Here is a 12,355-nt window from a genome sequence, read left to right on the forward strand (position 1 = left end):
TCTCAGCAGAATTCCAACTTTTTAGAAAAGTGCTGTATTAAGGATCTGGCTCTTGATGCTCTTTTTGGTAATGCTTCATATAACCAACCAGTGATACCTTTAACAAGAGCCTGCTTTGGACAAAATTCTCTCCGATGTGTAAATTAGTAATTGCAGTCTGTAAAGTTTGAGCACTTGTAGTTACTAACTGTAAGGAAATGCCTCCTTGGCATGGTTACCCCCTGACTTTTTGCCTTTGCTGATGCTAAGTTTTGATTTGAAAGTGTGCTGAGGCCTGCTAACCAGGCCCCAGCACCAGTGTTCTTTCCCTAACCTGTACCTTTGTTTTCACAATTGGCACACCCTGGCATCCAGGTAAGTCCCTTGTAACTGGTACCCCTGGTACCAAGGGCCCTGATGGCAGGGAAGGTCTCTAAGGGCTGTAGCATATCTTATGCCACCCTGGGGACCCCTCACTCAGCACAGACACACTGCTTGCCAGCTTGTGTGTGCTGGTGAGGACAAAACGAGTTAGTCGACATGGCACTCCCCTCAGGGTGCCATGCCAACCTCACACTGCCTATGCAGTATAGATAAGTCACCCCTCTATCAGGCCTTACAGCCCTAAGGCAGGGTGCACTATACCATAGGTGAGGGCACAAGTGCATGAGCACTGTGCCCCTACAGTGTCTATGCAAAACCTTAGACATTGTAAGTGCAGGGTAGCCATAAGAGTATATGGTCTGGGAGTCTGTCATTCACAAACTCCACAGCACCATAATGGCTACACTGAAAACTGGGAAGTTTGGTATCAAACTTCTCAGCACAATAAATGCACACTGATGCCAGTGTACATTTTATTGTAACATACACCCCATAGGGCACCTTAGAGGTGCCCTCTGAACCTAAACCGACTATCTGTGTAGGCTGACTAGTTCAAGCAGCCTGCCACACACCAGACATGTTGCTGGCCAAATGGGGAGAGTGCCTTTGTCACTCTGTGGCTAGTAACAAAGCCTGTACTGGGTGGAGGTGCTTCACACCTCCCCCTGCAGGAACTGTAACACCTGGCGGTGAGCCTCAAAGGCTCACCCCCTTTGTTACAGCACCACAGGGCACTCCAGCTAGTGGAGTTGCCCGCCCCCTCCGGCCACGGCCCCACTTTTGGCGGCAAGGCCGGAGGAGATAATGAGAAAAACAAGGAAGAGTCACTGGCCAGTCAGCCCCTAAGGTGTCCTGAGCTGAGGTGACTGACTTTTTGAAATCCTCCATCTTGGAGACGGAGGATTCCCCCAATAGGGATAGGAATGTGACCCCCTCCCCTTGGGAGGAGGCACAAAGAGGGTGTACCCACGCTCAGGGCTAGTAGCCATTGGCTACTAACCCCCCAGACCTAAACACGCCCTTAAATTTAGTATTTAAGGGCTTCCCTGAACCTAGGAACTCCGATTCCTGCAACCTAAGAAGAAGAGGACTGCTAACCTGAAAAACCCTGCAGAGAAGACGGAGATACCAACTGCTTTGGCCCCAGCTCTACCGGCCTGTCTCCCCACTTCTAAAAGACACTGCTCCAGCTACCCTTTCCCCAGGACCAGCGACCTCTGAATCCTCAGAGGACTGCCCTGCTCTAGAAGGACCAAGAAACTCCAGGGGACAGCGGCTCTGTTCACCCAAGACTGCAACTTTGTTTCCAAAGAAGCAACTTCAAGACAACTGCGTTTCCCGCCGGAAGCGTGAGACTTGCTACTCTGCACCCGATGCCCCCGGCTCGACTTGTGGAGAAACAACAATTCAGGGAGGACTCCCCGGCGACTACGAGACTGTGAGTAGCCAGAGTTGCCACCCCTGTGCCCCCACAGCGACGCCTGCAGAGGGAATCCCGAGGCTCCCCCGGACCGCGACTGCCTGACTCCTAGATCCCGACGCCTGGAAAAGACTCTGCACCCGGAGCCCCCAGGACCTGAAAGATCTGAACTCCAGTGCAGGGGCGACCCCCAGGAGGCCCTCTCCCTTGCCCAGGTGGTGGCTACCCCGAGGAGCGCCCCCCTTGCCTGCCTGCATCGCTGAAGAGACCCCTTGGTCTCCCATTGATTTACATTGGCAACCCGACGTGTGTTTGCACACTGCACCCGGCCGCCCCCGTGCTGCTGAGGGTGTACTTTCTGTGCTAACTTGTGTCCCCCCCCGGTGCCCTACAAAACCCCCCTGGTCTGCCCTCCGAAGATGCGGGTACTTACCTGCTAGCAGACTGGAACCGGGGCTCCCCCTTCTCCATTGAAGCCTATGCGTTTTGGGCACCACTTTGAACTCTGCACCTGACCGGCCCTGAGCTGCTGGTGTGGTAACTTTGGGGTTGCTCTGAACCCCCAACGGTTGGCTACCTTGGACCCAAACTTGAACCCCGTAGGTGGTTTACTTACCTGCAAGAACTAACAAACTCTTACTCCCCCCCTAGGAACTGTGAAAATTGCACTGTCTAGTTTTAAAATAGCTATATGTGATTTATTTGAAAAGTATATATGCTATTGTGATTATTCAAAGTTCCTAAAGTACCTACCTGCAATACCTTTAATTTGAAGTATTACATGTAAAATTTGAACCTGTGGTTCTTAAAATAAACTAAGAAAATATATGTTCGATGGCATCTGTCGCTGTAGATACGCATGTTCTGCAATAGCTCGCCATCTGGTGTTGGGCCGGAGTGTTACAAGTTGTTTTTCTTCGAAGAAGTCTTTCGAGTCACGGGACCGAGTGACTCCTCCTTTTGTCTCCATTGCGCATGGGCGTCGACTCCATCTTCGATTGTTTTTTTTCCGCCATCGGGTTCGGACGTGTTCCTGTCGCTCCGAGTTTCGGAACGGAAAATTAGCTAATTTCGGAAGATTTTCGTCGGGATTGTTGCGTTCGGGATCGGCGTACTTAGATTTCACACCGCATCGAAGATCGAAGAGCTCCGGTGCCCTTTGGGGTAGTTTTTCGATCCTCCGTCGGGGGCCTGGTCGGCCCGACCGCGTGCTGAAGAACGCCGATGGAACGGACCCCGTTTCGTTTCTGCCCCAAATGCCACAATAAATACCCCTACACAGACCAACACTTGGTCTGCAACCTGTGCCTGTCACCTGAGCACAGCGAAAACACCTGCGAGGCCTGTCGTGCGTTCCGGTCCCGAAAAACACTCCGAGACCGTCGAGCCAGAAGACTTCAAATGGCGTCCGCACCGACAGCCCAACGGGAGTTCGAGGAACAGGAAGAAGAAGGTACCTTCTCGATCCAAGACTCAGACTCCGAAGGATTCGACGACACACAAACCGTGAGTAAGACGTCGAAAACCACACAAAGAAACATTTACAAGGCCCAGGGGACGCCACTGCCACCAGGCCATGGCTCCACCCATAAATTCGGTGACCGACCGTCGGCACCGAAAAAGGCCAAAACAGTGCCGAGATCGTCCGACTCCGGTCGAGACACCGGCACGCAGCCTTCTCGGGACCGAGAAAGTGCTGGAGACAAGCCTCGACACCGAGATGCCGGTGTGGACACGGCTCGACGCCGAGACAGCGGCACCGAAACAGATCGACGCCGAGAGGTTTCGGCCCCGAAAAGGAAAAAAGTCACCTCGGAGCCGAAAAAACACGCAGACAAAGTTTCGACGCCGAAACAAACTGCAAGCGACCCAGCTTCAGGCTCTTATACAGAAGAGCACTCGCTAACCTCCCAAATGCAAAAGCATAGGTTTGAGGAAGAGCTACAAGCAACTGATGTGGACCATACGCAAAAGCGTATCTTCATTCAGCAGGGGACAGGAAAAATAAGCACCCTTCCCCCCATTAGGAGAAAGAGAAGGTTGGAGTTCCAGACGGAACAAGCACCACAACCAAAAGTGGTTAAAAGAATTACACCACCACCCTCTCCTCCGCCCGTGATTAACGTTTCACCAGCACAAACTCCATCTCACTCCCCAGCTCACACCACCATGAGCCAGGGTGACCAAGATCAGGACGCATGGGACCTATACGACGCCCCAGTGTCAGATAACAGCCCGGAGGCCTACCCTACAAAGCCATCTCCACCAGAAGACAGCACCGCGTACTCTCAGGTGGTGGCTAGAGCAGCACAATTTCATAACGTAAGCCTCCACTCAGAACAGGTCGAGGATGATTTCTTGTTCAACACACTCTCCTCCACCCACAGCTCCTACCAAAGCCTGCCTATGCTCCCTGGTATGCTCCGGCACGCAAAAGACATATTTAAGGAGCCGGTCAAAAGTAGGGCAATCACACCAAGGGTGGAAAAGAAGTATAAGCCGCCTCCTACGGACCCGGCTTTCATCACTACACAGCTGCCACCAGACTCTGTTGTTGTAGGAGCAGCTAGGAAAAGGGCCAACTCTCACACATCTGGAGATGCACCACCCCCAGATAAAGAAAGCCGCAAGTTCGATGCAGCTGGTAAAAGAGTCGCAGCACAAGCTGCAAACCAGTGGCGCATCGCGAACTCCCAGGCACTACTTGCGCGCTATGACAGAGCCCACTGGGACGAGATGCAACATCTCATTGAACATCTGCCCAAGGACTTCCAAAATAGGGCGAAACAAGTGGTTGAGGAGGGACAGACCATCTCCAACAACCAGATACGTTCCTCCATGGACGCTGCAGATACAGCTGCACGGACAATTAATACATCTGTAACTATCAGACGGCATGCATGGCTCCGAACGTCTGGATTTAAACCAGAGATTCAACAAGCAGTTCTCAATATGCCTTTTAATGAAAAAGAACTGTTCGGTCCAGAAGTGGACACAGCGATTGAGAAACTCAAAAAAGATACGGACACTGCCAAAGCCATGGGCGCACTCTACTCCCCGCAGAGCAGAGGGAATTACAGCACATTCCGTAAAACGCCCTTTCGAGGGGGGTTTCGGGGTCAAAGCACACAAGCCAGCACCTCACAAGCAACACCGTCCACTTACCAGGGACAGTATAGAGGAGGTTTTCGGGGACAATATAGAGGAGGGCAATTCCCTAGAAATAGAGGGAGATTTCAAAGCCCCAAAACCCCTACTACTAAACAATGACTCACATGTCACTCACCCCCTCCACACAACACCAGTAGGGGGAAGAATAGGTCATTATTACAAAGCATGGGAGGAAATCACTACAGACACTTGGGTTCTAGCAATTATCCAACATGGTTATTGCATAGAATTTCTACAATTCCCTCCAAACATACCACCAAAAGCACAAAATTTAACAACACACCATTCCAATCTCCTGGAGATAGAAGTGCAGGCACTATTGCAAAAGAATGCAATCGAATTAGTGCCAAACACGCAAATAAACACAGGAGTTTACTCACTGTACTTTCTGATACCAAAGAAGGACAAAACGCTGAGACCAATCCTAGACCTCAGAGTAGTGAACACTTTCATCAAATCAGACCACTTCCACATGGTCACACTACAAGAAGTATTGCCATTGCTAAAACTACACGACTACATGGCAACTTTAGACCTCAAGGATGCTTATTTCCATATACCAATACACCCATCGCACAGGAAATACCTAAGGTTTGTATTCAAAGGAATACATTACCAATTCAAGGTACTGCCTTTCGGATTAACAACCGCACCAAGAGTCTTTACCAAATGTCTAGCGGTAGTCGCTGCACACATAAGAAGGCAGCAAATACATGTGTTCCCATATTTGGACGACTGGCTAATCAAGGCCCATTCGTTCATACAGTGCTCAAATCACACAAATCAGATCATACAAACCCTCTTCAAACTCGGGTTCACCGTCAATTTCACAAAATCCAAAATTCTGCCACGCAAGGTACAACAATACCTGGGAGCCATAATAGACACATCAAAGGGAGTAGCCACTCCAAGTCCACAAAGAATTCAAAATTTCAACACCATCATACAACGCATGTATCCAACACAAAAAATACAGGCAAAGATGGTATTACAACTCCTAGGCATGATGTCATCATGCATAGCCATTGTCCCAAACGCAAGACTGCACATGAGGCCCTTACAACAGTGCCTAGCATCACAGTGGTCTCAAGCACAGGGTCACCTTCTAGATCTGGTGTTAATAGACCGCCAAACTTACCTCTCGCTTCTGTGGTGGAACGACATAAATTTAAACAAGGGGCGGCCTTTCCAAGACCCAGTGCCACAATACGTAATAACAACAGATGCTTCCATGACAGGGTGGGGAGCACACCTCGATCAACACAGCATACAAGGACAATGGAACGTACATCAAACAAAACTGCATATCAATCACCTAGAACTTCTAGCAGTTTTTCAAGCACTAAAAGCTTTCCAACCAATAATAGTTCACAAATACATTCTCGTCAAAACAGACAACATGACAACAATGTATTATCTAAACAAGCAGGGAGGGACGCACTCCACGCAGTTAAGCCTGCTAGCACAAAAAATTTGGCATTGGGCAATTCACAACCAAATTCGCCTAATTGCACAGTTTATACCAGGGATACAAAATCAACTCGCAGACAATCTCTCTCGAGATCACCAACAGGTCCACGAATGGGAAATTCACCCCCAAATTCTGAACACTTATTTCCAACTCTGGGGAACACCTCAGATAGACTTGTTTGCGACAAGGGAGAACGCAAAATGCCAAAACTTCGCATCCAGGTACCCACACAAACAATCCCAAGGCAATGCCCTATGGATGAACTGGTCAGGGATATTTGCTTACGCTTTTCCTCCTCTCCCTCTCCTTCCTTACCTGGTAAACAAACTCAGTCAAAGCAAACTCAAACTCATATTGATAGCACCAACTTGGGCAAGGCAACCCTGGTACACAACGCTGCTAGACCCATCAGTGGTACCCTGCATCAAATTGCCCAACAGGCCAGATCTGTTGACACAGCACAACCAAAAGATCAGACACCCAGATCCAGCATCGCTCAATCTAGCAATCTGGCTCCTGAAATCCTAGAATTCGGGCACTTACAACTTACCCAAGAATGTATGGAAGTCATAAACAAGCAAGAAGGCCATCCACCAGGCACTGCTATGCAAGTAAATGGAAGAGGTTTGTTTGCTACTGCCATATTAATCAAATACAACCATTACACACAACTCCAGAACATGTAGTGGGTTACTTGCTTCACTTACAAAAATCTAACCTAGCTTTCTCTTCCATTAAGATTCACCTTGCAGCAATATCTGTATACCTGCAGACTACCTATTCAACTTCCCTATATAAAATACCAGTCATTAAAGCATTCATGGAGGGCCTTAGGAGAATTATACCACCAAGAACACCACCTGTTCCTTCATGGAACCTAAATGTTGTCCTAACTAGACTTATGGGTCCACCTTTTGAACCCATGCACTCCTGCGACATACAGTTCCTAACCTGGAAGGTGGCATTTCTCATCGCCATTACTTCCCTGAGAAGAGTAAGCGAGATTCAGGCGTTTACTATACAGGAACCTTTTATACAACTACACAAAAATAAAGTCGTCCTAAGGACCAATCCTAAATTTTTGCCAAAGGTTATTTCACCGTTCCATCTAAATCAAACAGTGGAACTTCCAGTGTTCTTTCCACAGCCAGATACCGTAGCTGAAAGGGCACTACATACATTAGATGTCAAAAGAGCATTGATGTATTACATTGACAGAACAAAAAACATCAGAAAGACTAAACAACTCTTTATTGCATTTCAAAAACCTCATGCAGGAAACCCAATTTCAAAACAAGGTATAGCCAGATGGATAGTTAAATGCATCCAAATCTGCTACCTTAAAGCTAAACGACAGCTGCCCATTACACCAAGGGCACACTCAACCAGAAAGAAAGGTGCTACCATGGCCTTTCTAGGAAACATCCCAATGCAAGAAATATGTAAGGCAGCCACATGGTCTACGCCTCACACATTCACCAAGCACTACTGTGTAGACGTGTTATCCGCACAACAAGCCACAGTAGGTCAAGCCGTATTAAGAACATTATTTCAGACTACTTCCACTCCTACAGGCTGATCCACCGCTTTTGGGGAAATAACTGCTTACTAGTCTATGCAGAACATGCGTATCTACAGCGACAGATGCCATCGAACTGAAAATGTCACTTACCCAGTGTACATCTGTTCGTGGCATCAGTCGCAGTAGATTCGCATGTGCCCACCCGCCTCCCCGGGAGCCTGTAGCAGTTTGGAAGTTACCTTCAATTATTTATATATGTATCATCTCAACCTTAAATAGGTGCATACTTAGTCACTCCATTGCATGGGCACTATTACTACAATTCAACTCCTACCTCACCCTCTGCGGGGAAAAACAATCGAAGATGGAGTCGACGCCCATGCGCAATGGAGACAAAAGGAGGAGTCACTCGGTCCCGTGACTCGAAAGACTTCTTCGAAGAAAAACAACTTGTAACACTCCGGCCCAACACCAGATGGCGAGCTATTGCAAAACATGCGAATCTACTGCGACTGATGCCACGAACAGATGTACACTGGGTAAGTGACATTTTCATTTTCTATACAAAAACCTATTGGCCTGGAATTGTCTGAGTGTGTGTTCCTCATTTATTGCTTGTGTGTGTACAACAAATGCTTAACACTACTCCTTTGATAAGCCTACTGCTCGACCACACTACCACAAAATAGAGCATTAGTATTATCTCTTTTTGCCACTATCTTACCTCTAAGGGGAACCCTTGGACTCTGTGCCTACTATTCCTTACTTTGAAATAGTGCATACAGAGCCAACTTCCTACACTAACTCTTTTGGCAGCATCTGTCCCAAGGCTAAAACAACATCCTTGGCAACACTAATTGGCATTTTACAGGAAGGGTCCTCTTTAGTATGCTAAAGGACTTCTAAGAATATTCTTCACCCTAGGCATTCATACATCTTTTTGATTTCTTCCAGGGTGGCACAGGCTTTGCAGGATCTGGGGTGGCACTAGAAGCTAAGGAATCGCGTCCAGTCATGCAGGCTTAATAAGCCTTGTTCTTTCGCTCCGATTGTCTCCGCCATCCGCTATTGTGCTGCAGCAGGACCTGCTAGGTGGACACATACACACCCTGCCTGTGCAGATGCTGGTTTTGTCTGCTGTAAGTTTAGGCCGGTGCCGGTTTCATCACAGACCAGCGGATCATTTCAAAACTGTTTTACTCTGTGTAAATGGCTCTTTTGTGTTTCTTAAAGGGATCTGTTTTATCACATTAAAGACTATTTGTGTAAATATACTGTTATAATTGTTTGTTTTCTTTTATTATATTTTTAAGATGAAGCAGGCCAGAGTGACAGAACAAGCATAAGTAGCACGTGTTACATTTTTAGCTTTTACTGTTTTGTTTCCCAGTCATCAGCAGGAATTCCCACTCTCCCCCTCCACTCTCATGGTCATAGATACCTTCAGCAGTATGGTGGACAGCGCCTCAGAAAGTGTGTATTTAGCCTCAGTTTGAAAGGGTCAGGAGACGAAGGACCGCATTGTACTGCTGTCTAGGTGCCTTTCCTTGAACTGAATCTGTACCTCTCAGAGCTCCATGGATGTCAACTGTTAGGATATCACTGATGCACACAGTGTGCAGATTTGTGTTTTTCTTTTTTTTTTGAAAATTTGTTTATTCAAGTTTCAAAACAAGTAGTGCAGCATAGCATCCTCAAGCATGTCTACATTATTGATGTGGTAACACCATGCCAGGAAATTCCAAACTGAGGGCAAATAAATTGGGGGGGGGGAGGGAGGGACGGACCAAAACCAGACATCTACATACTGATAGGTGCTTCATGAGGGAATCATGCTATAGTCTTAACTAGTCGTGACTCTGAAGTGGACCCCCTAGTGTTAGGGGGAGCAGGTGAGTGAGGGTGCAGAAGAGTCAGCTGCTCAACTAGTCCAGTCCCAGAGTCGTTCCCTCCACTGTGTCTGGATCAGATTCGTCTCGCTGGGCTGTATCGTGTACCTCAAATCCACCTCTTACCCCCTAAAGTATCCAGCATGCTACCCCATTTCTCCAAGTCTCGTTCCGTGTGATTGTCAGTGCGAACCATCTGCAGCCGGCTCTCCTCTGCAGCCGCCCATTCCAGAAAGTCAGCGTCCATTTAGACTGAGTCGGCAAGGTGGGGCTGGCCCAGTGTATGGCTACGCGTCACCCTGCTACCACTAAGCCCGGTTGGGCGAATATGTACCACATTTTTCTCCCCTTCTTGGGGAGAGGTAGTCGCCCCAGCAGGCAATGTCGGGTGGTGAGTTCCACTGTCACCCTTTTCACTCTGCGCTCTTCCTGCTGTAACTGTGCAAAGTCCCATTCAACGTGCTTGAAGTCTGCTGGGATTACACTACACCTAGCGTAATGCATGGGGGGGGTGCTGAATATGCATTTTTGTAGGTGTTGTGGCATCAAGTACGCACTAGAGAAGAAGTAAAATTGTACTAACTTAAGTCTGGCGTTACTGGTTACTTCTTGCACCTGCACAAGAGCTCTGTTCCACTTTCCATTTGTAAACGGGGACTCCAGCTCTCTATCCCAGGGGGCACACTTCAGCGCCATGTTCGTCTGCCTGTCATTTTTAGGGTCGAGCCTGCATCGCATGCGCTTGCGTTTTGCTAAGCAAGACTCTTTAGTAATTAAAAAGGGCTCGGAGCCCTGTCCACGTCAGGTCAGTGTCTGTCATTGGCTTGTGGGCTTGCCTGTTAGAATCTGCTTGATTTTATTAGTGGAAGGCATGCACATGTCATGCCTTTTCCGGTAGATAGCCCTCCTCGAGCGCATCGACCAAGTACAGAAAACATGCGAGGCTCGCTGTTTTCTGTCCGGCACGTGGACTACTTTTTCTCTCTTTTCCCAACGCGATCTCGCTTGGCAGAAGTTGAGCGCTTTACACAGTTATTTGCACTTTTTCGGGTTACGTACATAAATGCACTTTTGCCGATAGGTGAAAAGTCGGGGTAGGAGTTTACAACGCTATCAGCTCTAACACGAGCAAACGCGAGACCCGTTGCACTGCAAATGCTTGTTTAGGGCTGTCTTTAGCAGAGAGATGATGCCCTTGAAGGAGCCGGGATCTAGAATCACCTGTAGGACTTGGGACTGCTCCAATTCCTCAGGGAGGTAGTCCAGATCTCATAGGCTGTGCGTGATATGCTCGCATATTGCAAAAACTGTCCCCGATTACTGCTGTCATGAGTTTTAACCTCTTTCACCGACATAAATGTGCCACTTAGGAATAAATCTCCTGTGTTCTGGCAGCCTTCCTCATGCCAACTAGTAATGTCCATGAAGTCACGTATATGTAAGAAGGGACGCAGCCACCAGATCAAGAGGAGCCTAGCATAAGGTGCCTGCTTTAGGACCTTAGTGACGGCCTTTCCCCACGCTTGGACAACCTGCGTAACAATAAACGGAGTCCCCACTGGGAGTCTACTGGCGCACATCAGCAGCTTGAGAAGCTCGGGAACATCCCTGGATCCAGAAAATAATTCCTTTTCCCATTTAAGCCCCATTGCAGCGTACTGCAGCAGACCCTCTAGATAATACAGCTGGAGATCTGAGAGCCCAAGGACACCCCGGCTGAGATCCAATTTCAGGATCTCCAGGCGGACTCTACTTCGCTTACCCGCCCAGGCCAGTTTCACCAGTAATGTATCGATCTGTTGGAACAATGTGGGTGGCAGCATGCAGAACCAATTCTGCATCACGTAGTGGCAGCTGGACAAGACATTTTTGCTTAATGCTACCCTACCTATCATTGATTCAACCCGGGCGGCCAGTACTGCCATGGGATACAGTACCCTCTTGTGGCGATTTACGCGGAGCCCCGACACCTCACCGAAGTTCGTCATCAGCCTTAGGAGAAGGGGCACAGAGCGCTCCCTCACATAAATCAACTTATCATCAGTATACAAGGACATGACGTGTGTCCTATTCCCCTAGCTGCATGCCCCAGTTTCTCAACTGATCTCTGAAATACATCACCAGGGGCTCCATTGCAAGGGCGAACAGGAGTGTCGCATACCTATCTCGATACCAAAGGCCTCGGACACCTCCGTGCACTCTCTGTAGGCACCTTGTATAGGAGTTGCACCCATTCCAGGAACCCATCGCAGAGTGCCATCCTGTGGAAAACCTCCCATAAATATGCACAGGACAGGGTATTGAACCCCTTCTGTATGTTTAAGGCTATCAATGCTGCTCTAATGTCAGTGGCTGTGGTTTCATGCATCACGTGGGACAGGGTCTTGAGTTCATATGCACACCTTTTTCCAGCATAAAGCCACATAGTTCAGGATGATCAAAGTGTGTAATAACCCAGCTCAACCGTAGCACCAGTACCTTAGCAAGCAGTTTAACATCCAGGTTAAGCATAGAGAGTG

The 12,355-nt window shown here is 48.3% G+C and overlaps 1 protein-coding gene across 4 annotated transcripts in view; it reads left to right on the plus strand.

Annotated features, from left to right (window-relative positions):
• The window catches only part of NOSIP (nitric oxide synthase interacting protein), a 106,428-nt gene extending 97,207 nt beyond the window's left edge, over positions 1-9,221 (plus strand). For all 4 annotated transcript variants that reach the window (XM_069200977.1, XM_069200975.1, XM_069200976.1 and 1 more), the window contains exon 9: positions 8,902-9,221. In XM_069200977.1, the coding sequence (XP_069057078.1) occupies positions 8,902-8,973 (72 nt within the window). In that variant the 3' untranslated portion in view covers positions 8,974-9,221. The remainder of the gene's footprint in view (positions 1-8,901) is intronic.
• The last annotated feature ends 3,134 nt before the right edge of the window (positions 9,222-12,355 follow it).

This window comes from Pleurodeles waltl, chromosome 7 (assembly GCF_031143425.1).
Source record: "Pleurodeles waltl isolate 20211129_DDA chromosome 7, aPleWal1.hap1.20221129, whole genome shotgun sequence".
In the NCBI taxonomy this organism is placed as follows: domain Eukaryota; kingdom Metazoa; phylum Chordata; class Amphibia; order Caudata; family Salamandridae; genus Pleurodeles; species Pleurodeles waltl.